This window comes from Coregonus lavaretus (genome assembly GCF_964263955.1).
Source record: "Coregonus lavaretus genome assembly, chromosome: 22".
Taxonomy (NCBI): domain Eukaryota; kingdom Metazoa; phylum Chordata; class Actinopteri; order Salmoniformes; family Salmonidae; genus Coregonus; species Coregonus lavaretus.
In genome coordinates, this window is record NC_140009.1 from 27,623,490 (window position 1) to 27,649,040 (window position 25,551).

General features: G+C 43.9%; 2 protein-coding genes across 2 annotated transcripts in view; both read right to left on the reverse strand.

The window, feature by feature from the left end:
- Nucleotides 1-530: 530 nt before the first annotated feature.
- Nucleotides 531-22,729, reverse strand: LOC311149760 (5'-nucleotidase domain-containing protein 2-like). The gene is made up of 14 exons (XM_084186979.1): nt 22,260-22,729; nt 17,788-17,972; nt 17,585-17,659; nt 17,437-17,492; nt 17,268-17,361; nt 15,200-15,328; nt 14,605-14,665; nt 14,369-14,471; nt 13,762-13,863; nt 13,593-13,674; nt 13,419-13,505; nt 1,811-1,951; nt 1,574-1,638; nt 531-1,435 (listed from the first exon to the last, which is right to left on the reverse strand). The coding sequence occupies exons 1-14, from the start codon at nt 22,615-22,617 to the stop codon at nt 1,174-1,176; spliced, it is 1,800 nt and encodes a 599-aa protein (XP_084043105.1). The 5' UTR covers nt 22,618-22,729; the 3' UTR covers nt 531-1,173.
- A 283-nt stretch (nt 22,730-23,012) lies between these two features.
- The window catches only part of LOC311149759 (protein bicaudal D homolog 2-like), a 33,641-nt gene continuing 31,102 nt past the window's right edge, over nt 23,013-25,551 (reverse strand). Inside the window, exon 10 of the mRNA XM_084186978.1 lies at nt 23,013-25,000. Within this exon, the coding sequence (XP_084043104.1) occupies nt 24,995-25,000 (6 nt within the window). The 3' untranslated portion in view covers nt 23,013-24,994. The remainder of the gene's footprint in view (nt 25,001-25,551) is intronic.

Genomic DNA, 25,551 nt, shown 5'->3' on the forward strand with positions numbered 1-25,551 from the left:
TCCATGCACGTCTTAAATACAAAAACACTCTCAAACGAGCATGTATCCTAAACCAGATTCAATACGCAATAAAGCTTTAAATAAGTATGAAACATGCGTGTTTTGGTGCTTACCTCTTTCTTTGACAGGAGTGGCAGCCTGGAGTTTGCGAGCTTGCTTGGTCTGTCTCGTGCGCAGCTGAAGTGGCACTGGTACCCTTACGCTGGTGATGAGGTGCTGCCTAGCGACGTGCAATCAACAGCCAATGAGATCATTTTGAAGAAAAAAGTACAAAATAGCCTCTGCCGTCATCTTATATTATACTAAGAGCTTCAAGAACATATGCCAGCTCTTGGCAGTCGAACCGTTTATTTTTCTCGAAGTCCTGGCAGATGACAGCCGTGAAATGAAATGTAGAAATGCATTAGGAAACATTTCCTGACAAAGTGCTTTCATGATAGTAAGTAGACTAGACCTAGCATATGTGATAGCTGATGAAGTGGTAGACTTGGGGAAAGCTCTAACCCATTCGAATAGATGCCTACCTCAAAGGTTCATACACATTTCTTTATTTATACATTTCGTTTTCATTATCTAACTGTTCTTACAATGCATAATTCAATTTTTATGGACAGTCAACAATCCATAGGCAATACATGCAACATCATGACAAATGAAAAAAGTTAGATCAGTGACAAATATGTTTCAATTTGGTCATATATTCTATTGAATGCATACAGGTACAAAAACAGGTTTTACAGTATTTTAAACACACATAATGAACAACATACATTACTAGCTATGTCTTCTCCATAGAACAGACAGTGCCCATGATGGGCACATGCTCCATCAGTCTTTGCATGCCGGTCATCAAATGCAACCAGCTGTATTGTGTGCCAGTCTCACAGGGATGGGTGTTACCCATTAGTTAATAACTAATAACATGTACAGTGAAGGGTGTTTAAGGTTTATAAAGTGCAAACATATTCCTTCATGTCTATGATTAGTTAACTTACATCAGGTCTGCCAGAGAGTAACTCCTATATATGCCATGATACTACTCACAGTGTTCACTTACAGTAAGAGCAATAACCTAAGCTTATTCTCTGAATAATACTGATCTACAGTGCCCCCTAGTGGGCTGTTTTTTAAATGTCCATGTTGAGAACCCAGCTCTGAGAACCCATTGTTGTCTCAGCGGATGTGGGCCATCTCCTCTAGGAAGGGGGTCTTCATGCAGCCAGTGCAGAGCTGGTCCATCCACAGGGGCGCCTCATGCTGCAGAGGGGTGCGTCGGGGGTAGAAGGTGTAGGAGAGGTCGTAGTTCAGCAGACAGCTGATGGAGGCCATGTAGACGTCTGAGAAGCGACACAGGCGGCGGGAGAAGTAGGTGGGGTTGTGACAGGTGCGGAAGATGCTGCCGAACTGGGGGTTGAAGAGGTTCTTTGTTCTTAGTCTGTAATAAAAAGGGACAAGAGAGGAAGAGATAATAAAAATAAAAGTGAGCTATTTTCAGGCTCTGCAGATGTGATATCCTAATCACTGTCCAGAGTAAAAGGTACTCAATCAGTACCACTAACTCCATGGGACCAACCTGAGCTCCTCTCTCTCCTTCAGCCAATCCTGCAGAACCTCCCTAGACTGTGAATCCCGATGCATCTACAAAAGGACATGACAAGAGTCAGCTACTGTATGGGAAAAACTTGACAATCATACTTAAGATGTACAGATACAGCTCCTTATCAAATAATGAATTCAAAGAGATCTTGTATGTATGTTAATGTGGGGAGAAGGGAAAACATGCCAATGTCTATTCCCCAGAGGAGTGTACCTGCATGCGTTCCAGCAGGCCTGTGAGGGCCTGAAGCCATGTGAGGCTCTGGGCGTACTGCTCTGTGTTCACCACCTTGGTCTCCAGATCCAGCTCAGGCACTATGGCTCCCGTACGCCACCCATGACGCAGCATCAGATCCTTGAAGAGGGAGAATACCATGTAAAGGACAGTAAACATATACCAAGGTTTAATTAGTGACTGAAAGAATGTAATACAATAGAATAGTCTCTTTTGTTCACCAAAGAGTGAGCTTCTGTCTTGAGTTTCACCTCTCAGCAGGCAGCATGAACATACATTTAATAATTGTTATAATTGGGTTCATAGGAGTTCATTATGTGTGTAGTATATTGGTTCCTAGTTTATCATTCTCATCATAGAAAAATATGGTCTTTATGAGCCGGACGCAATAACTGCTAAAGCCCAAGGATGCCAGTCGCCAGAGAAGATCTTCCACAAGTAATGGTTCGTCCCCGCCGTCAGACTCGCCCCCCAAATCGTCTAGTCGACTATGAGGTAAGCTACGAGTCAAGGCAGAGAACACCATACAGATCACTCCAACGAGGGACCACGAGCAGAGGTCGCTATGGGAGGAATTACTTTCTCTCACAACCAGACCAGCAGCAGTTAACCTCCTGCAAAAGATGAGAATAGCACCCGCTCTTCTTCCAGAACACTCACAACGTGCCTGAAGCTAATTGGAGAGGAAAGTGACAAGTTGAGACATGAGATAATGAAGCTATTAGGAAGAGCTAACTTCATTCGCTTCAATGAGTATCCAGCAGTTCAATTCACCACCCAGGCTGCCCCGCAGCATTGAGGATGGAGCCTCATCCTCATCGGTTGCCAACTCACCGGCACCCCACAGCAGGTGCACCCCGACTAGAGGTCATCAAGATCAACGTCAGCATGAAGTGGAACAGGTTGAGAGCTTCAAGTTCCTTGGTGTCCACATCACCAACAAACTATCATGGTCCAAACAAACCAAGACAGTCGTGAAGAGGGCACGACAAAGCCTATTCCCCCTCAGGAGACTGAAAAGATTTGGCATGGGTCCTCAGATCCTCAAAAGATTCTACAGCTGCACCATCGAGAGCATCCTGACTGGTTGCATCACCGCCTGGTATGGCAACTGCTCGGCCTCCGACCGCAAGGCACTACAGAGGGTAGTGCGTACGGCCCAGTACATAACTGGGGCCAAGCTTCCTGCCATCAAGGACCTCTATACCAGGCGGTGTCAGAGGAAGGCCCCCAAAATTGTCAAAGACTCCAGCCACCCTAGTCATAGACTGTTCTCTCTGCTACCGCACGGCAAGAGGTACCGGAGTGCCAAGTCTAGGTCCAAAAGACTTCTCAACAGCTTCTACCCCCAAGCCATAACACTCCTGAACAGCTAATCATGGCTACCCGGACTATTTGCACTGCCCCCCCCACCCCATCTTTTTACGCTGCTGCTACTCTGTTAATTATTTATGCATAGTAACTTTAACTCTACCCACATGTACATATTACTTCAACTACCTCAACTAGCTGGTGCCCCCGCACATTGACTCTACACCGGTACCCCCCTGTATATATAGCCTCCCTACTGTTATTTTATTTTACTTCTGCTCTTTTTTTCTCAACACTTTTTTGTTGTTGTTGTATTTTACTTTTTTATAAAAAAATAAATGCACTGTTGGTTAAGGGCTGTAAGTAAGCATTTCACTGTAATGTCTACACCTGTTGTATTTGGCGCATGTGGCCAATAACATTTGATTTGATTTGATTTGAGCGGGCATAGCTGGTGACAACCAGAGAGGACACACTGTGGTCACAAAGGCACTGTGATAAGATTGAACAGCTCATTGAAGAACTCAGGATCAGAGAGCTCCCCAACCCAGACCAGTCATCACCTGATTGCTGTCATCAGCCCTCACCTGATCGTCACCACCGTGACTACTCACCTGACCATTGTTCGGCACGCACCTGTCCGTTACAACATACCTTCTCCGCCCAACTGGGAGCGCACCTACCGGGACCAACTCCTAACATCCCCAACTTCGTCAAAGAAGACCCACAGGAGTTTGCCTTCGACAATGTGCTGCCTGTAGATGCAACAGAGCCCTTCAAGTTTCAGATACTGGTTGACCACCTAAAGTTGGAAGAGGCTTTGCTAATTGCAGACTCCTACAACAACAGCACGTACCCATACAACAACACCTTGGAGTCCCTCACAGAACTGTATGGCCAGCCCCACCAGCTTGCCCTCCAACGTATCGCAGGATTAATGGACAGTGGGTGTTAACGCTCTGAGGGTGCTTGCCTTGGTTGGCGTGTTGGATCAGTTAGGGAATAATGAACGAACAGAACTTAAGTGTGGCTCACACGTAACCCGTCTCTTAGCTAAGTTGCCACATGACCTAAGAGCCAGCTTCAAGAGATGTGTGAACCCAATCAAGACACACATTCCAACCCGGCACATTTCACCTGGCAGAGTGGCTCGAGTACGAGGTGAGAGTGCAAGAAGATGGCACGCAATTCAGCGGCGACCAAGTCAGGGACCACCCTGGCTCACGCAGAGATCAGCGTAAAGACAAGTCTTTCCCCAAGACCACCTGCATCCTCCACGGAGGTGAGCAGAGAAAGGACAAAGCCGAAGCCTGCACAGAACCAGTCTCCGGAGGAAAGGTCATGGGAGAAGCCAAAGAAGTACTGCCTGTTCTGCAACACCATACAGCACTATATGAATCAGCGCACCAGCTTCCAGCTCCTTTCCAAAGAACAGAAAGAATCCTGGATCAAGACAAATCAGAGATGTTGGGAGTATGGCCGCGAACATCAAGCAGCTCAGTGTACTCTCAAGTCTAAGTGCAAGAAGAAACATCTTGAAATTCTCCATGAGGTCAACGCTAGCACTTCCGCTACCAAGAACGCTAACACGAATGCTACAAAGACTGCCAGCACAAAGGCGCCAGCAGAGAGCACTTGGGTCAGATCTGATATGATTGTCACGGGTCTAGGGTATGTATAATTTTAACTGACTTGTCTGGAAGGGCCCGTACAGATCCAAACGCGACAGCTGCAGTAGAAGAGAGAGAGAGAGAGAGAGAGAGAGAGAGAGAGAGAGAGAGAGAGAGAGAGAGAGAGAGAGAGAGAGAGAGAGAGAGAGAGAGAAATGTTATTATTAATTCTGCTGCTCTTGCTTTTCTCGAGAGTGTAGCGTGGCGTGTGTAGCTTGTTGTTGTTGCTGGCCAATCATAAGTCATCAAAGCGGCAATAGGCTACAGTCATAGAGCCTCTGTGTGAGGCAAAAGTTAGGAGATATCTAGGCTTATCAATGGAAGATTAAATTAAAATGACGGAATGTAAAGTTAAAGGAGAAGGTGTCACATCTGCTCCTGCAACGCATCCTGTGTCTCCTTGACCTGCCGCCACTCCCCCAGTACTCTCTCCCTCTCTCTCTCTCTCTGTGTGTGTGTGTGTGATTGTGTGGGCGGAGACAGGTGTGCTGGAGTCAGAGCAGATCCCCACCAGCTGCAACCTGTTCCATAATCAAGACCTCTACAAATACTCAGTCCTGCCACTTCCACACTGCCAGATCGTAATCTCTGCTCAGTCAGTCTACGGTTCTAGCCGTTTGTTACTATTCAGATCCTGTTAGCCTGTTTTCCTTGACTGACGCTGTTTTCCTCTCCGCTACAGTTCTGCCCGCTCTGACTCTGGTCCCTGTCTCCAGTTCCACGTCTCGTCATCCTGCTACTCTGTCCTGGATTCCCCACTCTACTACTGCCTTGGATTCCCCTCCGGACCTGCTCACCCTGTCTCAACCTCCCTCGCTCCAGCCGCAGCCTCCGCACCTGGTTTCCAGCAGTTTCTCCTAATCTCTTGCACATCTAGCATTCCAGTGTTAATACTATTGTAATTATTCTGCACTATAGCCTATTTATTGCCTTACCTCCATAACTTGCTACATTTGCACACACTGTATATATATTTTCTGTTGTATTTTTGACTTTATGTTTTTTACCCCATATGTAACTCTGTGTTGTTTTTATTGCACTACTTTGCTTTATCTTGGCCAGGTCGCAGTTGTAAATGAGAACCTGTTCTCAACTGGCTTACCTGGTTAAATAAAGGTGAAATAAAAAATAAAAATAAAACCTGCACTCCATCTCCCCCCTGTGTCTCAATAAATACCTTGGTTACTTCATCCCAGTCTCCTCGTCTGAGTCTGCTCTTGGGTTCCCCTGTTCCACTCCGCGTAACAGAAGGATAGGCTACAATGACCAAGAGCCAACAGGTAGGCTGCTACTTAACATTCTGTTGTTGTTATTTGTAACTGTAGATTGAGAAAGCGCATTCACTGCCGCCTCAATTAGCCTAACTAGCTAACGTTAGCTAGTTTAACTAGTTTCTCCCGGTTTGATTCAGTCAAGACAGGTACAATCATATTTGATGATAAATAACCTAGCTATGGCAGCTATTGGTCTACTATAGCGCGAGCTGGCTTGGTTGGTTTCTGTCTCTCGTCTCTTCCTCCCTCCTCCCTGCTCCCTGTGTCACTTGCTCACAGTATTTCTGCATATCGGGTCCAGTTGGGAAAGCCCAAGGTCAATTTCAGAAGACCTTTACCATACACAACACAGGCCAAGGTCGGGGTCCAGAGGCTCTGAGACAAGAAAAGGGGTTGGGATGACCCAGATGTACCTGAAGATCTTCTCCAAGCATGGCTTACTAGGGAGAACAAACTTCCACAGCTGTCTCAGGTCACACTGCCAAGGTGTCACGTCAGCATCAACATGGACCTCCCAGCCAGTACAAGAAGTGTCCATGTCTTCAGTGATGTCTCAGAGCGTGCGTACGGTGCTGTCGCGTACCTCCGCACTGAAGATGCCAATAGGCGAGTCTAGGTGGCATTCCTTGCAGCAAGATCAAGAGTGGCTCCAAAACAGCAACAGTCGATGCCAAGACACGAGCTCTGCGCTGCACTCATCGGTGCCCAGCTGGCCGTGGCCCTCAGAAGAGAACTCACCCTGGAGATCCATGACATCACATACTGGTCGGATTCTACAACAGTCTTAACCTGGCTCCAGTCAGACTCCTGCAGGTACAAAGTATTTGTAGGCACAAGACTCGCAGAAATACAGGAGCTCACGGATCCACAGACCTGGCATTACGTGGACACGGAGAGCAATCCAGCTGATGATATCACACGCGGCAAGACACTGTATCAGCTCTCAGAACATAATCATTGGAGTCAAGGTCCTCCATTCTTGTGCTGCGGAAGCCTACTTTCTGTGGACTCCTGTCAGCGGACACTAAGTTGTCTCTCTCTGTTTCCCAGTAAAGACACTTTTCAGGAGCTAGTGGAAGCCACAGTGCAGTCGCTACACGAGGCGGCCAGTAGTGCCAACAGATCCTCAGCCGACAACTTCAAGCAAGCCTAACTCAAAGTTCTCAGACATGTTCTCAGACAAAATAGCCACCAACAGTCTACTCAGCAAATTGGATGTAGTCTATCACAGTGCCATCCGTTTTGTCACCAAAACCCCATATACTACCCACCATTGTGACCTGTACGCTCTCGTTGGCTGGCCCTCACTACATATTCGTCGCCAAACCCACTGGCTCCAGGTCATCTATAAATCACTGCTAGGCAAATCCCCGCCTTATCTTAGCTCATTGGTCACCATAGCAACACCCACCCGTAGTATGTGCTCCAGCAGGTATATCTCACTGGTCATCCCCAAAGCCAACACCTCCTTTGGCCGCCATTCCTTCCAGTTCTCTGCTGCTAATGACTGGAACGAACTGCAAAAATCTCTGAAGCTGGAGACTCTTATCTCCCTCACTAACTTTAAGCATCAGTTGTCAGAGCAGCTTACCGATCACTGCACCTGTACACAGCCCATCTGTAATTAGCCCACCCAACTACCTCATCCCCATATTGTTCTTTATTTTGCTAATTTGCATGCCAGTATCTCTATTTGCACATCATCTTCTGCACATCTATCACTCTAGTGTTAATACTAAATTGTAATGATTTTGCACTATGGCCTATTTATTGCCTTACCTCCATAACTTACTACATTTGCACACACTGTATATAGATTTTCTATTGTGTTATTGACTGTATGTTTTGTTTATCCCATGTGTAACTCTGTGTTGTTGTTGTTTTTATTGCACTGCTTTGCTTTATCTTGGCCAGGTCGCAGTTGTAAATGAGAACTTGTTCTCAACTGGCCTACCTGGTTAAATAAAGGTGAAATAAAATAAAATAAATAAATGCCCAGTCAGAGCTTCCCAGAAGACCTTTCCCTACTAGAGGCAGGTAAAGTCAGTACCTCCGAGCAGCCGTCTGGTGACTCTGGCCCCGGAGTACGACAATGACACTGGACTGATCTGTGTTGGAGGTCGCTTTCGGAGATGTGATCTGGTCACAAGGCTACTAATCAAGAAATATGACGAGCAGCTGCGGTACCCGAGCCCAGAGAGGGTGTTTGCCGAGTTACGTTGAGGGATCTGGATTCTGAGGGGAGGGCAGCTATCTGTCGCTTCCAGCATGGCGAGGCCAGCCAGATATACCTAGGACGGCTGACCTGCCTCCAGCCCAACTGCGGTTCCACAAGCCCACGTTCTATACAACAGGTGTGGACTGCTTTGGACCGTATGTTATCAAGATTGGCCGAAGAAATTAAAAGAGATGGGGCATCATCTTTAAGTGCATGACCACCTGGGCTGTACACATGGATCTACTGTCGAACATAGATACCGATTCGTTCCTGATGGTTTTGAGATGCTTCATCACTCACAGAGGAAAGCCCTTTGAGATCTTGTCCAATCGAGGAACACATTTCAAGGGAGGAGAGCAAGAACTACAAGACTCCTTCACGGCTCTCCACCCACAGCTCCAGGAACAGTTGGCCAGTCAAAAGATTTACTTCGCCTTCAACCCACCAAGTATGCCTTACTTTGGAGGATGTTGGAAGAGGGAGATTATATCCATCAAGACTGCCCTGCAAACCACCCTTGGCGTGCAGACCATCTCCAAAGAGGTGCTGAGGACTGTCCTAATCAAAATCAGCTGCAGGATGGCGCCGGCTATTATGTGTGTTTTTTCGCATTATTTGTAATTTATTTTGTACATAATGTTTCTGCCACCGTCTCTTATGACCAAAAAGAGCTTCTGGATATCAGGACAGCGATTACTCACCTTGTATTGGAGAATGCTATTCATTGACTACAGCTGAGCGTTCAACACCATAGTGCCCTCAAAGCTCATCACTAAGCTAAGGATCCTGGGACTAAACACCTCCCTCTGCAACTGGATTCTGGACTTCCTGGCGGGCCGCCCCCAGGTGGTAAGGGTAGGTAACAACACGTCTGCCACACTGATCCTCAACACGGGGGCCCCTCAGGGGTGCGTGCGCAGTCCCCTCCTGTACTCCCTGTTCACCCATGACTGCATGGCCAGGCACGACTACAACACCATCATTAAGTTTTCCGACGACACAACAGTGGTAGGCCTGATCACCGACAACGATGAGACAGCCTATAGGGAGGAGGTCAGAGACCTGGCCGTGTGGTGCCAGGATAACAACCTCTCCCTCAACGTGATCAAGACAAAGGAGATGATTGTGGACTACAGGAAAAAAAAGAGGACTGAGCACACCCCCATTCTCATCGACGGGGCTGTAGTGGAACAGGTTGAGAGCTTCAAGTTCCTTGGTGTCCACATCACCAACGGACGAGCCAAAGACTTGACTAAACCCATACTTTTCATTTTTGGGGACGGTGACCGGGACTGTTTCGGTTTATTTTTCAAAACCAGGCAGTCCGCAATCACATGACCCTTTTGGTGACAGTAAAAACATTCACGGTTTTCATGAAAAGGCTTAGGGTTGTCAGAGGAAAAGCGACCTGAACGAGGCACTGATGATGTAATCGTTCGGTCTTCAAAACGAGGCGCACCAAAGACAGTCTTGTGTGTCAAAGCGTACTCATCTGCTAACACTGCTGCCTGGGCCAATGTCACCACTTTCTGTTCATTTAAATGAACTATAATTCTATCAGGGAGGTTGCTTTTAAAATCCTCTAACAGCATCAACTCCCGAATGTCAGCAAAGGTGTTAGCTTTGCTGGCTGAACACCAGCGATTAAACAGAGACTCTTTGTCCCTTGCAAACTCAACAAAAGTACAGTGAGATGTTTTTTTGTGGTTCCTGAAGCGCTGTCTATAAGCTTCAGGCACCAACTCATAAGCCCGCAACACGGTAGTTTTAACTGTATCATACTGTAAACTGTCTTCCAGGGAGAGAGCAGATACTACTTCCTGGGCTTTCCCAGACAATTTACATTGTAACAGGAGCAGTCAAACCTCGCATGGCCAATGTAGCGCAGCGGCCACACGCTCAAAAGCAAAGAAATAGGAATCAACTTCCGACTCTCGGAATGGAGGGACTAACGCTATATTTTTACTTACATCAAAGTGGGCTTGATGATAAGCAGTTTGTGGAGTCGCACTGAAGCCAGCGTCTAGCTCCAGTTGTCGGATTCTCACCTCCTTTTCCTTTTCAATTTCCATTTTCCTTATTTCAAGTTCAAACTGCATCTGTCTCTCTTTATCTTTTTGCTCAATTTCTAACCGGGCCAGCCTCACCTTTAGCCTAGCGGTCCCGCTTGAACGACCTGAAGCAGAATATAAAGGATCGAATCGGGGCAATGTAAAGGGGGTACGAGCAACTCCTTCCTCCGTCCTGTCCTCCGACTTGGCATCGGAAGGTCTACCCGTCTCCTCTCCTGAAGCCTCCCGCTCCTTATCTTGAAATGAGAGAATTCGCTCTCTCATTAAACCCTCCCTGACTAGCACCAAAAGCTCCGCCTTTAGGGCTTTCTCAGGGACAACAATTTCATAATGGTGAGCAATAGCGAAAAGATCTGTTTTCCGAAACCTCACCAAACTATCAACAGAGGGCGCTTCAATGAACTTGGAGATGGCTGAGGCAGCCATCTTGTATACAGCAGCCTCCTGAATACACACAAACTAAACAAGTCACCCAAACTCACAACCTACCATCACACCTCAATCACAACTCAGAGAGCTCAGTGCAGCAGGGTCCGGTGGGTTTAATGACATCCCGGACGAGCCCCCATTATGTTACGCACGCCTCTCGGAAGAGGGAACGCAACACCCTGCTACAACTCAACTCTCCGTGGTGTGAAAGAAGTATGGGACTGTAGGTGTGAGTAAGGATGACAAAAGGCAGAGAATACCGTTAACAGGGAATTTATTCCTTCGCACGGTACGTTTGGGGTAAAGGGGCTGGACGGAACCAAAGCAAAGAAAGTAAATATCAAAGCCCCCTCTCCTACCTTACCTGCCTACCCACTACTTACTTAACTAGCACCACCTGGTGCACTAACCAAAATACAAGGGATGGTCCGCCCAGGTCTTTCCTAGTGTGCATAGACAGTCAACTTCTACGGGTAATGTATGCCCGCGGGCCTCTTGCCTATCACTCCCTAGGTGCCTTCCCCTTCCCCCTTGGGAACAAATGAAACAAAAATAGCACAAACTGGTTTACAACAAAACCTGAGAAAAAACTAACTCAGGACATTAAAGAAACTCTGAGCCACAAACTAACACAAAACATTACAATTGGTTCTCAGAGCAACAACAACACAGTACATACCAAACTCTTAGCATACAACCAACATGCTGTAACTCTCAGCAATTCTGGTTCCCCTTTTCTGCCTTTTCTGAGCAACTAGGGCTTATATAGCTTCAGGAGGAGTTGGTAAATTGGAGACAGCTGCGTCCTGACGAGGGCGCGGTGTCAGCTCTCCAATCATCAATGTTTTTCAAATCAATCAGCTGCTTGTTGGGGAATTTCAGGAACCCATTTCCTGAAATACCTACATGTAAATACACAAACCACAACATAGAAACTGGGGAACGTAACAGTACATATGACCTCAATTACCTCGACTAGTCGGTGCCCCCGCACATTGACTCTGTACCGGTACCCCCCTGTATATAGCCTCCCTACAGCTATTTTATTTTACTGCTGCTCTTTAGCTTTTATTTTATTTTTTTCTTAATTAACATTTTTTATTTAACATTTTTCTTTAAAAAACTGCATTGTTGGTTAAGGGCTTGTAAGTAAGCATTTCACTGTAATGTCTACACCTGTAGTATTCGGCGCATGTGGCAAATAAAATGTGATTTGATTTGAAATAGAAGGGATCTTGAACTCCAAGCCCTTGGGATATGTGTCCTCTGACTTTGCGGTTCCGGATCCATTCACTCATAACTCTCTTCTCATGAGGCGGCCAGACTCGTCACTACCCAGAGTCCAAACTGCTCAGTCGCAATAGATGGAGACACAGCCAGGTTCTAGATAATAATTTCTGTCACTGCTTCACATGGAACTACTTACCTGCACTTCCAGCCTGCCAAAAGTGGCACAGGGATAAGGAAGACCTTGCAGTGGGGCTCGTTGTGATGATCATGGACAATCAGTCTCCTAGAGCGCTCTGGCAAATTGGAACTGTCAAGTCAGTTATCCCTGAAGCAGACGGGAAAGTGAGGACAGCGGAGATCCAAGTCAAGGACAGAACCTACTTCAGTCCTGTCGCTCGGCTTATCCAGCTGTCCGCCCTTCCTCAAGAAGCTACTGACCCTTAGCTGGCCTGTCAGTTAAAGCAAATTCGTTCAACACATTTGGTGGCGGCTGTAAAAAACGGCCAGCTTTGTAGCACTCCCTTCTGGCTAGTTTAGTCAGGCAGTTTTCAGACCCTAACCACCTTTAGTTTTGTTTTTGGCCAAGGTCACGCCAGTCATTCTTATATTAGCCAATCAGCAGCATCTATTGCCAAGACTTCAGGTTAATGAATTTAGATAACATTGCTTTCCATCCTGACAAGCACCACCTTTTTCCCTTCTGCCACCTTTTTCCTCTTGTGGACAATGTCCTTGCTGTCTGACATTTTATTATGCATGTATCTAAAATGTAAGTGCCTTAAGATCTTTATGTCCAGTTGGTTTTGGAGCTAAGCCTATTGCCTGTTGTATTTTGCCATTTATGATGAGCTTATTAGCTAGCTCGCGCTCCCGCTAGCATTAGCGCTAGCTTTAGCATCTACATTAAGAATGCATTAGTATGTTAGCATGCCTAGTAGCATTAGCCATTTGTTAGCATTTGTCATTTGTGATGATAGGCCATTTCCTTTGTTATACATGTAAATCGCTCATGGTGTTTATATTATGTAGACATTTCTGTATTGCTGTTGTTTATGTACTGGCCCATTAGCCTGTTTAGTAGGTAGATAGACTCTAGCCATGCAGCAGGAAAATATGCCTACGTTTTTATTATCGCCCTTACAGAACCACAATCTGTCAGTTTCAAGAGTGGTCAGACCTGTGTGTGTGTGTGTGGATCCTGTCTGTCCATTAAAAACCCCTAAACTGGAAATACTATCTCCTCATTGTTCTGGATGGACATTGATGTAGTGGTTACTACCGACCTGGAAACCAGCACCTGAGTTTTCTATCTATTTGAATGGTCCTTCGATTTTGTAACCAACCCATATTTTTCAATCATAGTGAGATAAAATAGTCACTCACAGCCAAGTCACTGTAGAGGTGGTCTCCAAAGTAGAGCACACTGGACCCTCTCCAGCCTGTCAGCCTCAGGAAGTCGTACAGGTTCCCCTGAAACACAAACTAAAGGCCTCAGTATTCTGTTCAGGGGGAGATGAGGTCATAAGCATTGTAGTTTAATATTGAAGGTGTACACACTTGTTTGTAGATCTGTCCTTTGTCCAGACTGTTTATTTTGTCCCACTGGAGGTCACCATTTCCATCCAGGCGTCTAAATGGTCTGTAAGAGGGGCAACATTGGAGAGCAAATTGAATATGGTCCCAAAAACACATGACAACCTGGTCCACAAGAACACTCCATACTCACTTGACACAGTCATTGAAGAAGTGTGGTTTGTCTGCCTGAACAATGACCACGTCAAAGAAGTCCCTCCAGTCCTTCCCAACCATGTACCTCATGCCTTTATCCCTACAATCAGAGATATCAGAGAGTGACTGGACCACAAGAGGCTGCTGAGGGGAGCACAGCTCATAATAATGGTTGGAACAGAGCGAATGGAATGGCATCAAACACATGGAAACCAGGTGTTTGATGTATTTGATACCATTCCACTCATTCCACTTCAGCCATTACCACGAGCCCATGCTCCCCAATTAAGGTGCCACTAACCTCCTGTGGATTGGACCAGTCTTACAGAGAAAGCAACAGAGCTGTTGCTCATTCCATTCACCAAAATATACTGTGCTTCTGCCTACTCTTCCCATTCATCAATACTGTTCTGACTGAATGATACGTTAGTGTTTGTGCTTCCTCTGTCAATCATGTTGGGTAATCATGAAAACAAGTAATTGACATTAGGAGAATGACTCATCCTCTTCCACGATCCATTGTAATTATGGTCAATTTACCAACCAATCAATACGTCATTCAAACCAACATGACCATGGGTCTTCATCCTCAGATGGACACTCACACAAAGCTGAAGGGGCTGTTGGTGATGAGGAACAGTTTCTTCCCGTGGCTGACCAGGCGATGCAGAACAGCATAAGTCTCATCCCCTCCCAGAATGTACTTCTCTATGGATGGAAAATGAAGGGAACATGTAACAACATTAACAACAACAACAACATGTCAAACCTTTACATTCTGCAGGCTTCTGAAAATAAGGTATTTGACTAGACACCACAAACAGAATCCAACAATGCTCACCCAGATCTTGCATGATCCATTTATACATGTCGCCGTTGATGTGAACCATTCCAATGGCTTCCTGAGAATAAAAACATCAATAAAAACATAAATGTTTCCATTATGCCTTTAGGGAGCGCAAATAATAAGTGCACATACATTTAATTACATTCAGTTACAGTATGTACCTATAGATAATGATAAATTCAACATGCTTATACTGCATATATTCAGGTTTTGAATCTCACACTCTCTACTCCGACCCAGTCTAACAGGCAGAAGAGCTTGGTTACAAAAAGGACGAGGGAGGATAAAGTCAGAGCTCGATCACTTCTGTTTCTTCTGGCAGACAAAGTGAATCTGAAAAGGCCAAACAGTAATCTAAACCCTTTGACCCCAGTGTGGAATGAGAACAGCTATTGTTCATTAGTGCACATGTCTGAATCCCTGGCAAACTCTCTAGGAGGAGGACAGACATCTGAACCTGGTGCTGGAAATCCCCACTGTGCTCAAACGGTCAAATGAACCTGGCAGAGGGTTTGGAAAACCAGCAAGACGGAGGGAAAGAACATTACACAAGGTGAGAAATGGCATGAGAGTGTGCTGAGACACTCACTGAAACGTCTTTGTAGAGGTGCTCAGGATCGTACTCGATGTCATTGGAGATGAAGAAATCATTGGCCACAGCCAGGAGGGTCATCTCTGGGATGGAGAAGATGTCCATGAACTGCTTAACCTTGGGTCCCTATGGATGATAAATCAGCTGCTTATTGTATGCTTATAAAAAAGATACAGTATTACCATGACTCTAAATTGGGTGTGATTAGAGAAATGCGGTTACAAAATGGACATAAAATACTTACAGTGCTATGAAAAAGTATTTGCCCCCTTTCTAATTTTCTCTACTTTTGCATATTTGTGATACTGAATGTTATCAGATCTTCAACCAAAACCTAATATTAGATAAATGGAACATAAGTGAACAAATAACACAACAATTACATATTTATTTCATAAACAAAGTTATGCAACACCCAATTCCTCTGTGTGAAAAAGTAATTGCCCCCTTACACTCAATAACTGGTTGTGCCACCTTTAGCTGCAATGACTCCAACCAAATGCTTCCTGTAGTTGTTGATCAGTCTCTCACGTCGCTGTGGAGGAATTTTGGCCCACTCTTCCATGCAGAACTGCTTTAACTCAGTGACGTGTGGGTTTTCAAGCATGAACTGCTCATTTCAAGTCCTGCCACAACATCTCAATTGGGATTAGGTCTGGACTTTGACTAGGCCATTCCAAAACTTTCAATTTGTTGCTTTTTAGCAATTTTCATGTAGACTTGATTGTGTGTTTTGGATCATTGTCTTGCTGCATGACCCAGCTGCGCTTCAGCTTCAGCTCACAGACGGATGGTCTGACATTCTCCTGTAGAATTCTCTGATACAGAGCAGAATTCATGGTTCCTTCTATTAAGGCAAGTCGTCCAGGTCCTGAGGCAGCAAAGCATCCCCAAACCATCACACCACCACCACCATGCTTGACCTTTGGTATGATGTTCTTACTGTGGAATGCAGCGTTTGGTTTTCACCAGGCATTACTGGAACCATGTGGTCACAGTAAGAACATCATACCAAAGGTCAAGCATGGTGGAGTTCTGCATGGAAGAGTGGGCCAAAATCCCTCCACAGCGACGTGAGAGACTGATCAACAACTACAGGAAGCATTTGGTTGGAGTCATTGCAGCTAAAGGTGGCACAACCAGTTATTGAGTGTAAGGGGGCAATTACTTTTTCACACAGGGAAATTGGGTGTTGCATAACTTTGTTTATGAAATAAATGAAATAAATATGTAATTGTTGTGTTATTTGTTCACTTATGTTCCCTTTATCTAATATTAGGTTTTGGTTGAAGATCTGATAACATTCAGCATCACAAATATGCAAAAGTAGAGAAAATTAGAAAGGGGGCAAATACTTTTTCATAGCACTGTATGTATAAACACTATATTACCACCCAATAATTCTAGCTCAAATGAGGCACCATGTTTAGAACCAGTTTCTTTCCAAGGAGGAAAAAATAAACCAGTGTCCACAGGGAGCGAGGCCTGTACACAGAGCTAATCCCTAATTTATGAAGACAGAGAGCCCAGTGCCAGACCTAGAGGATTGTGAGTAGTGGGCGTATGTTTGTGATGGAAGATTATAAGGCAGGGGAGGCATGGTGTGCTCCCTCCACAGTGCTGCATTCAATAGACGTAGAAGAATGTGAACCTGTGTGAAAACATCAAAGCCCCTGGCCCTACAGACTGAACCAGATTAACAAACACTACCATGCCACAGTCAGACTGTCAGACCACATCTAGAGATTTATTAAGATTTGTCCAATAATAACCTGTAATTACAAACAAACTACAAAAAGGCTTTAACGATAACATCCTGTTGCAGATGAGCTCTTTTACTTGATTAGTGAAATGTTGCTTGTCAGTTGCTAAAAGGGTAATGTGGTGACAAAAGTTGAGCTTACAATGCTTACATAAAAGTAATGTCATTTTAAGTAGGACCTCTCCTCATAACTGTTGGCAGCAGATTAAAACAAAATACCTTGATCCTGTTAATGCACTCAGTGTGAATATTTTAACAGGCAACTCTGGAGGTAATGTATTCTTCAAGGACACAGTGACTGACCTTTCCATAGAAGCCGCTGACCTGGTGCAGGGGGACATGGTGCGTCCCCCCATAGAGCCTCAGGACCTCCTCATCTGGAACTGGGTTCAGCCCCCTATAGGGTCAACACAGTTTTAGTACACTGACTGACATTGCAGTGTTATTCACCTACCCCATAAACAGAACTCACCGATACACAGTCCCCAGCTGAATGTAATGGAAAGCATCTATCTTCATCAGGAGGCCCTGGGGGAGGACAAAACGTACAGTACTGTAAACCCACTGTACCTTGAGATTGGATGTTTAAAAGAGGGGAAGAACTGCTTTATGGGGTTTACCTTTTGAATATCATAGTGAAGACCCCGTGCAGCAAAGTTGGGGATGTAGTCATATTTGCGGATACCTTCAGGGTACTGTCAAACAACAGCAGAAGATTATCAGATTAGAATGGTCCACAACTGTACTCACACATGGAATTATCAGGAGTACTGAATATACAGTATGTGCTAGTCTATTGGCGGGTTAGTTAGAGCACAAACACCTTGAAGTGCTCGATGAGGAAGTCTCGGGCAGTGTTGTAGATCATAGTGTTGAGGGTATCGGAGTAGAGGGCCAGGGTGTAGTCATAGTCAAACCCATAGATGTCCACCTCCGCTAGGCTGACCTCGTTGTTGGCGTAGATAGTGGAGGAGTTGAGCAGGTTACACACACTTGGTGGGATCAGGTCTGGAAAGAGACAGCACAGAGACATAATAGAGAGACAACATAATGGACATAACAACAGCTTTATAAGACTCCTGAACAGCTGATGCTAGTCTCTGTTTATTATCTATGCATAGTCACTTTACCTCTACCTACATCTACATATTACCTCAATTACCTCGTTTAACCTGTGCCCCCGCACATTGACTCTGTACCAGTACCCCCTGCATATAGCCTCATTACTGTTATTTTATTGTTGCTCTTTAATTATTATTATTATTATTATTATTATTATATATATATATATATATATATTTATTTTACTTCAGTTTATTTAGTAAATACTTTCATAACACTTATTTTTCTTAAAACTGCATTGTTGGTTAAGGGCTTGTAAGTAAGCATTTCACTGTAAGGTCTACTCCTGTTGTATTCAGCCATGTGACAAATACAATGTGATTTGATTTTTGATTTGATACCATTTAGGGACTTCAATGTTAAGTACTAATCTTTTTTAGGTGCTTCCAGTTGTACAGCAGGAGTGCACTGTACCTGAAGCAAAGCACTGAGTTTAGTGAGGCAAGCAACAACAGGATTACAGGGAAATCATAGAGGGTTTGACATTTGAAATACCGAACAGGATTTAGAGGCAAATTAACTTTTGCACACACAAAAAAACAAATAGCAGAATGTGTTTATAAACTAGATCACTGGACCTAAAAGTTGAGAAAAATCCCTGATTTTCATGCGAATATTCTCAAATCTGCATAAAAACCATATGCGCATTTTCCCACCAGAGATGTTTCCATCAAATTGACACGTTGCAGATAAAAGACTGTGCGTGATGATCTAGGCCCAGTGCACATACAAATACCTTTTGAGGTTAAATTCCTATGTACCGAATAAAATATGTTTTTCTCACAAAAATGTTTTGCGTTATATAGCGAGTGTGCCCACTCTGGTATTGGCACGTGCGCTCTAGCCAACAGCGCTATCTGCGATTTGTTGGCTAGAACGCACATATAGCCTACATGATGAGATTATTATTATGGATAAAAGAGCGAGATTATTATTATTTGTCAAGCTGCAGCCAAGCATTGATTATCATGTAATCAGAATAAGATCCTCGATATTTATTGGAAAGGAACATCAAGCTCATCACCGTGCACTTTCCCCACCTTGTGAAGTTCATCATCATTTATTTAATCTCTAGCCTAATAAACTGCATGCTTTGGGAGGACCACACAACATGTCATAGTGTGACTCCAAGTTTACTTCGATATGATGGTTATTATATCAATATTTGCACATAAAAGCGTTTCCACTGACATTTCTCGCAGAATTCATTTTACCGACACAAAAAAAGCCCACCTTGTCTAGTGTACTTTGTTTTGTCGACATTTGGAACGTTTTTGAAAAATGTTTTTTCAATCAGGCCTGTACTTAACTCGCAAAAAAGTTTATGGAAACATGGTTAGTGTATATTTTTGTATTGCTCTCTGCGTGTTTACAACCCTGTTCTTCCAGAGCAATCATAACAGCCACACAGCAAACACACAGACTCACCAACAGTTTCCCAATCTGTCACTAAATCCCTGGAATATGACGACGGTACCATGTTTCATTTTGAGCTGTTTATGACAGATAAGTGGGCCATGACCTTTTAGATGAGAGAGGAGTGACAGCAGCTGGCCTTCAATGTGATAGATGTACCATATCTAGCTTGAAACCTCATTCTCAAGTCTGTATCTCTCCTCTAACTTTGCCTCTACCTACATTATCAAGTATGATCCTTCTTATGTCTTTATATTTGTGTGCTGAAATAATGATGACAATCTAAAGAAGGACCAGATAATGAATCAGAATATGCAATCATATGGCTAGTGGGTAAATGAGAAAGAAAGAGTGAGTCAGAGACCATTACCTGTCCTGTAGGGGTTTGGGATTGGTCCTGAGCTTGTTTTTTAAATTTAGCCTGTAGAATTACAGAGTATGTTGGTTACAACAATTTGGTTCACTTTCATTTTCTCAGAAAATACCAATGACAGGCTTGCCATCCAGCTGTCATGTTTGACCCACTTTCAAACCTAGGGAAGGGATGAACTGTTACAGCACTGGTCTAGAAGAGGATGAACTCATTCAATCCCTGTGCATACAGTAATGTCTTCAACCAGGACATGACAAGACTCACATCAGTAGCTGATGGGGAGTAATACTGAACCACTCCCCATCAGCACCCATCACTATAAGTGTATGCACATCACAAATGATGGGAATCCTTTGAAGTTTACCCGGCCCACATTGAGAGTATTTGTATTTTGTATTTATTAAGGAACCCCATTAACTGCTGCCAAGGCAGTTACATGACATTACATTTCATAACACTTTTCACAACACATTAAGTGTGTGCCCTCAGGCCACTACTCTACTATCACATGTCTACAATACAACATCCATGTGTACGTGTGTAGAGTGCGTGTCTTATCATGTGCATGTGTGTCTGTGCCTGTGTGTGTCTCTTCACAGTCCCCGCTGTTCCATAAAGTGTATTTTTATCTGTTTTTTAAATCTGATTCTACTGCTTGCATGAGTTACCAGATGTGGAATAGAGTTCCATGTAGCCATGGCTCTATGTAGTACTGTACGCCTCCCATAGTCTGTTCTTGACTTGGGGATTGTGAAGAGACCTTTAGTCCCATGTCTTGTGGGTATGCATGAGTGTCCGAGCTGTGTGCTAGTAGTTTAAACAGACACCTTGGTGCAATCAGCATGTCAGCACTTCTTACAAAAACAAGTAGTGATGAAGTCAATCTCTCCTCCACTTTTAGTCATGAGAGATCTACATGCATATTATTAATGTTAGCTCTCCATGTACACCCAAGGGCCACACGTGCTGCCCTGTTCTGAGTCAATTGTAATTTTCCGAGGTCCCTCTTTGTGGCACCTGACCACACAACTGAACAGTAGACCAGGTGCAACAAAACTAGGGCCTGTAGGACCTGCCTTGTTGATAGTGTTGTTAAAAAGGCAGAGCAGCGCTTTATTATTGACAGACTTCTCCCCATCTTAGCTACTGTTGTGTCAATATGTTTTGACCATGACAGTTTACAATCCAGGGTTACTCCAAGCGGTTTAGTCACCTCCATTTGCTCAATTTCCACATGATTTATTACAAGATTTAGTTGAGGTTTAGGGTTTAGTGAATGATTTGTCCTAAATACAATGCTTTTAGTTTTTTAAATATTTAGGACTAACTTATAGTGTTGAGTCATCCGCATACATAGACACACTGGCTTCACTCAAAGCCAGTGGCATGGGGAATTCCTGATTCTACCTGGATTATGTTGGAGAGGCTTCCATTAAAGAACACCCTCTGTGTTCTGTTAGACAGGTAACTCTTTATCCACAATATAGCAGGGGGTGTAAAGCCATAACACATACATTTTTCCATCAGCAGCCTATGATTGATAATGTCAAAAGCCACACTGAAGTCTAACAAAACAGCTCCCACAATCTTTTCATCATCAATTTCTCTAGGCCAATCATCAGTAATTTGGTTAAGTGCCGTGCTTGTTGAATGTCCTTCCCTATAAGCATGCTGAAAGACTGTTGTCAATTTGTTTACAGTAAAATAGCATTGTATCTGGTCAAACACAATGTTTTCCAAAAGTTTACTAAGGGTTGGTAACAGGCTGATTGGACGGCTATTTGAGCCAATAAAGGGGGCTTTACTATTCTTGGGTAGCAGAATTACTTTTGCTTCCCTCCAGGCCTGAGGGCACACACTTTCTAGTAGGCTTAGATTGAAGATATGGCAAATAGGAGTGGCAATATTGTCCGCTATAATCCTCAGTAATTTTCCATCTAAATTGTCAGACCCCGGTGGCGTGTCATTGTTGATAGACACTTTTTTCACCTCTTTCACACTCACTTTACAGAATTCAAAATTACAACGCTTTCATAATTTGATCAGTTATACTTGGACGTGTAGTGTCAGCGTTTGTAGCATGCATGTCATGCATAAGTTTGCTAATCTTGCCAATGAAAAAATCATTAAAGTAATTGGCAATATCAGTGGGTTTTGTGATGAATGAGCCATCTGATTCAATGAATGATGGAGCTGAGTATGCCTTCTTGCCCAACATTTCATTTAAGGTGCTTCAAAGCTTTTTACTATCATTCATCTTTGTTTCATAGTATAGTTTCTTATTTTTATTCAGTTTAGTCACATGATTTCTCAATTTGCAGTACGTTTGGGGGGTGGGGGGGTTTTATGACAAAGGACAACTGTGAGGTCAGTCTACTACTTACCGTGCACAAGCCGTTTCATCTCATTATAACGTGCCCATAAGTATGTCCTATGATCTGCTTTTGGGGCGGTGGAGGAGTACGATCGTCCAGACACTGTCAACGGCTCCTCCGGACCCTTCTTGCCCCCAACTTGATGTCTTTGAGCGGCAGGTGTAGAGGAGCAAGCGGCAGGTAAAGGCATCGCTGCAGACCTACAATTTGATTCACAGCTTTGATCTTTACATTTCTTCTCTCCACTTTTCAATTCCCTGCTTGTTGAAAAGTTTCTAATTTTCGAAGATCTTGAAAGAGGTGGTGTCCTGCTACCGTTTTGCCATAATGCACGGCCCAGTGTAGTACCCACTTTTTTGCAGGCCATTCTAAGAAAAAACGGCGAAACCAATGCGTAAAAATATATCGGTATAGTTTACAATCGCTTTAACGGAACTTTACCAATGCACTTGGTAACTGCTTACAGAAAAGAAATAATATGTAGATATGACAGGCCTCCCTTCTCACGCTACGCCCCCTGTTGTAGGGGGAAGGGCCTGGAGTTCATTGAACCAATCACAATAAATTGCGTTAATCCAAAAGGGATACGTCAGTAGATACAACGTAACGAATGAAACCAAGTAAATTGGCTACATAACTTGCTTCAAAAGTACCATTACCTCTGCTTCTGAATTGCCAAGTCATATTAGGGGAGGGAACTCGAAATAAAAATGTAAAAAAGGAAAACAGTTTGATTAGAATACCATAAACCCAACAATTACATACACAGACAGTGGTGTTGCTTTATTCTCCATCACACAATAAGTGGTGCACAGGTCAATAAAATTAACTTACTTTACATACACAGAAATTGATGAACACCATTTGGGTTCTATCGACACAAAATCAATTTACAGATAAGATACATCGTCCACATGATACATATTGATGTTGTATGATGATCAGTTACATTTAGAATACATGTACAAACACATTGGTGAAAGTGAGAAAATGGGGGATGAAAAGGGCAGAAAAATGTACAAACTCAAACTACTCAATGATGTACCAAAAAAGAGCCTATTAGTTTCCTCAAAATCAAACAAATAAAGCTCCATAATAAATGTACAACAAATACACTACACACATCTCATCAGTTCAACAGTGTTGAATCATACCGTTTATACTTTAAAATATGATTTAGCCTAAAATCAACTGACCGGAGCCGTAAAACCAAGGCACTATTACAAAAATTAGAACCACCAATAAGCATCATGTATTGACCTTCACTAAACACAGGACGGAAACCCAATTGTACGGAGTTGACTTCAGCCTTCCTTTTTTCCTTATTTAAATATTCAAAAAATGGCTATCTCCAAAAAACATTTAGGTTAGGCTACTAGATATGATCATATGTGGATCTGCTGCTCGGCTCCTGTCCTGTCATCCCATTGGTCCTGTACTGTATGAGGCTGGCAGTGTGGTCCTGTAGGGCCCCTGTAGAAGAAGGCCCAAGACCACTGCAGCTCTGCTGCCAGGAGAGAGGAGAACCATCCAATACAATTAGAATTAATAGATGCCTGTAGTAATAATTATATTTCTATGGAAACATCAGCCTCAGAGGCCCAGCCTTCACAGAGGTCCTGAAGAACAGATGTCTGCAGGGTCTTCAGTCTCAGCAGGAGTGATATCACACAGGCTCTGCTGAACTATGTGCATAGTTTGGAATGAAGCATGCTCATCACATATCTCCCAAATATGTTTTTGAGCTAGTTAATTAAACTGTAATATTAACCTTGACTGCTGAGACTACGGCTTTGTAGTTTCAAATCAGTGATATTGATCTCCTGACTGAAGGGCATGGCTGGTAGGCCGAAGCCGAACAGTGAGGAACGTCAAAGGATAAAGACAACGATTTAACAGTTACCGCCGGTAGAAAATGCAATGAGCTAAAGGAATAAATAAACATCAAGACAAGAGCGAGACAACACTCTTCCCTGTGCGTTTAGTATTTCAATATGGTTAGTAAGGCTGCCATTTTATTTTTTTATGCCCATGAAACCTGTGTTGACATGGGACACGTCCGAAATGGCACCCCATTCCCTACCTACTGCACTACTTTTCACCAAATCCCTAAGAGCCCTAGTCAAAAGTAGTGCACTATATAGGGAATAGGGTGCCATTTCAGATGGCGCCATGGTGGTCAGACTATGCAGTGGTTGTCTAAAGGGGGACGCGGTCTGACACTCCTAGGAGAAGCCTGTTTCCCGACAGGCTTTGTCATGTTGCTAGGCTAAAAGTCTTCACTAGTGTCAAAAGACATGCAGCAGCATCAAAGTGGAATATATAACCTTGCATAAATATACATCAACAGCAGGAGAACACAGCAGGACAGGGTTTTTCTTTTCAACGTTTTTCAGTTTGAAAAATAAAGGCTAAATAATACTGTGCCGGTCAGGAAAACAGTCCTTTACTTCATAAAAAATATTATAAATAAAATCAAAGCCTTTTTGCTTATTTTACACTCCTTTACTGGTTGCATGCAGGTAGGCATCTTTGGTCCATACAGAAGGTAGGGAGATATGTTAGGAGCAGCCAGTCCACTGGGTCTGATGAGTAGAGTAAGAAGGTCTGGGATGAAGAGGTGGTCTTGGGAGGAATGATGACTTCAGGAGGAAGGGAAGGTGTTTGTTTCAGGAGGTCAACATGGAGAATACGGTCCTTATGGAGGAGTAGGGGATTGGGGTGATCATGATGGAAGACTGGTTTCACCGCTGCAGAGACAGGGGGAGGGGGAGGCAGATGCATAAAAAAAAAGGAGATTTAGTAATAAACCAAAGGACCAAAACAAACTGAAAAAGGATATGGTCACTGATCCAAACAGCATAGCAAAACACAACAATTGATTAAGACAACAGGTATGAAGAGGTTGGCATTTGACAATAGTTTCTGGGACTCTGTGGTGCTATTAGTACAAAACCAATGCTGAGGCTGGGTGTATTGCATTTTGCTTGTTCACTTTCTCTAACCTGGGCAAAGTTATTGAGCACTGCTAAAGGAGTGCAAAGGTAGTGGTAATGGTTAAATCAGACTATTTGTGACTAGAGAAAACGTATGCTGATGAAACGCCAAAGTGTCATTGGTTGATTTACTGGGCTATAACCTATGAGCCCTGGCTGGTTGTGGGTGAGGATCACTGGTGCCTCTAGAACCAGGCCTACTCAAACTACTCTGTGATTCTTCAGTGTCTCTATGACCTGGGCCTGTCTGGTCTTTCTACCTGCTCTACTGGACTAACTGGGGGGAGCTGCTGTAAGGCACCTTT

Excerpts from the sequence above, each read along its gene's own strand:
- LOC311149760 (XM_084186979.1), bottom strand. The coding sequence starts at position 22,617 with ATGGCCTGCAAAAAAGTGGGTACTACACTGGGCCGTGCATTATGGCAA. Across the intron at positions 13,864-14,368 it reads AACAGCCCCTTCAGCTTTGT|GGATAAAGGCATGAGGTACA; the intron begins GTGAGTGTCCAT and ends CTCTGATTGTAG. Across the intron at positions 13,506-13,592 it reads AAGGACAGATCTACAAACAA|GGGAACCTGTACGACTTCCT; the intron begins GTGTGTACACCT and ends TTTGTGTTTCAG.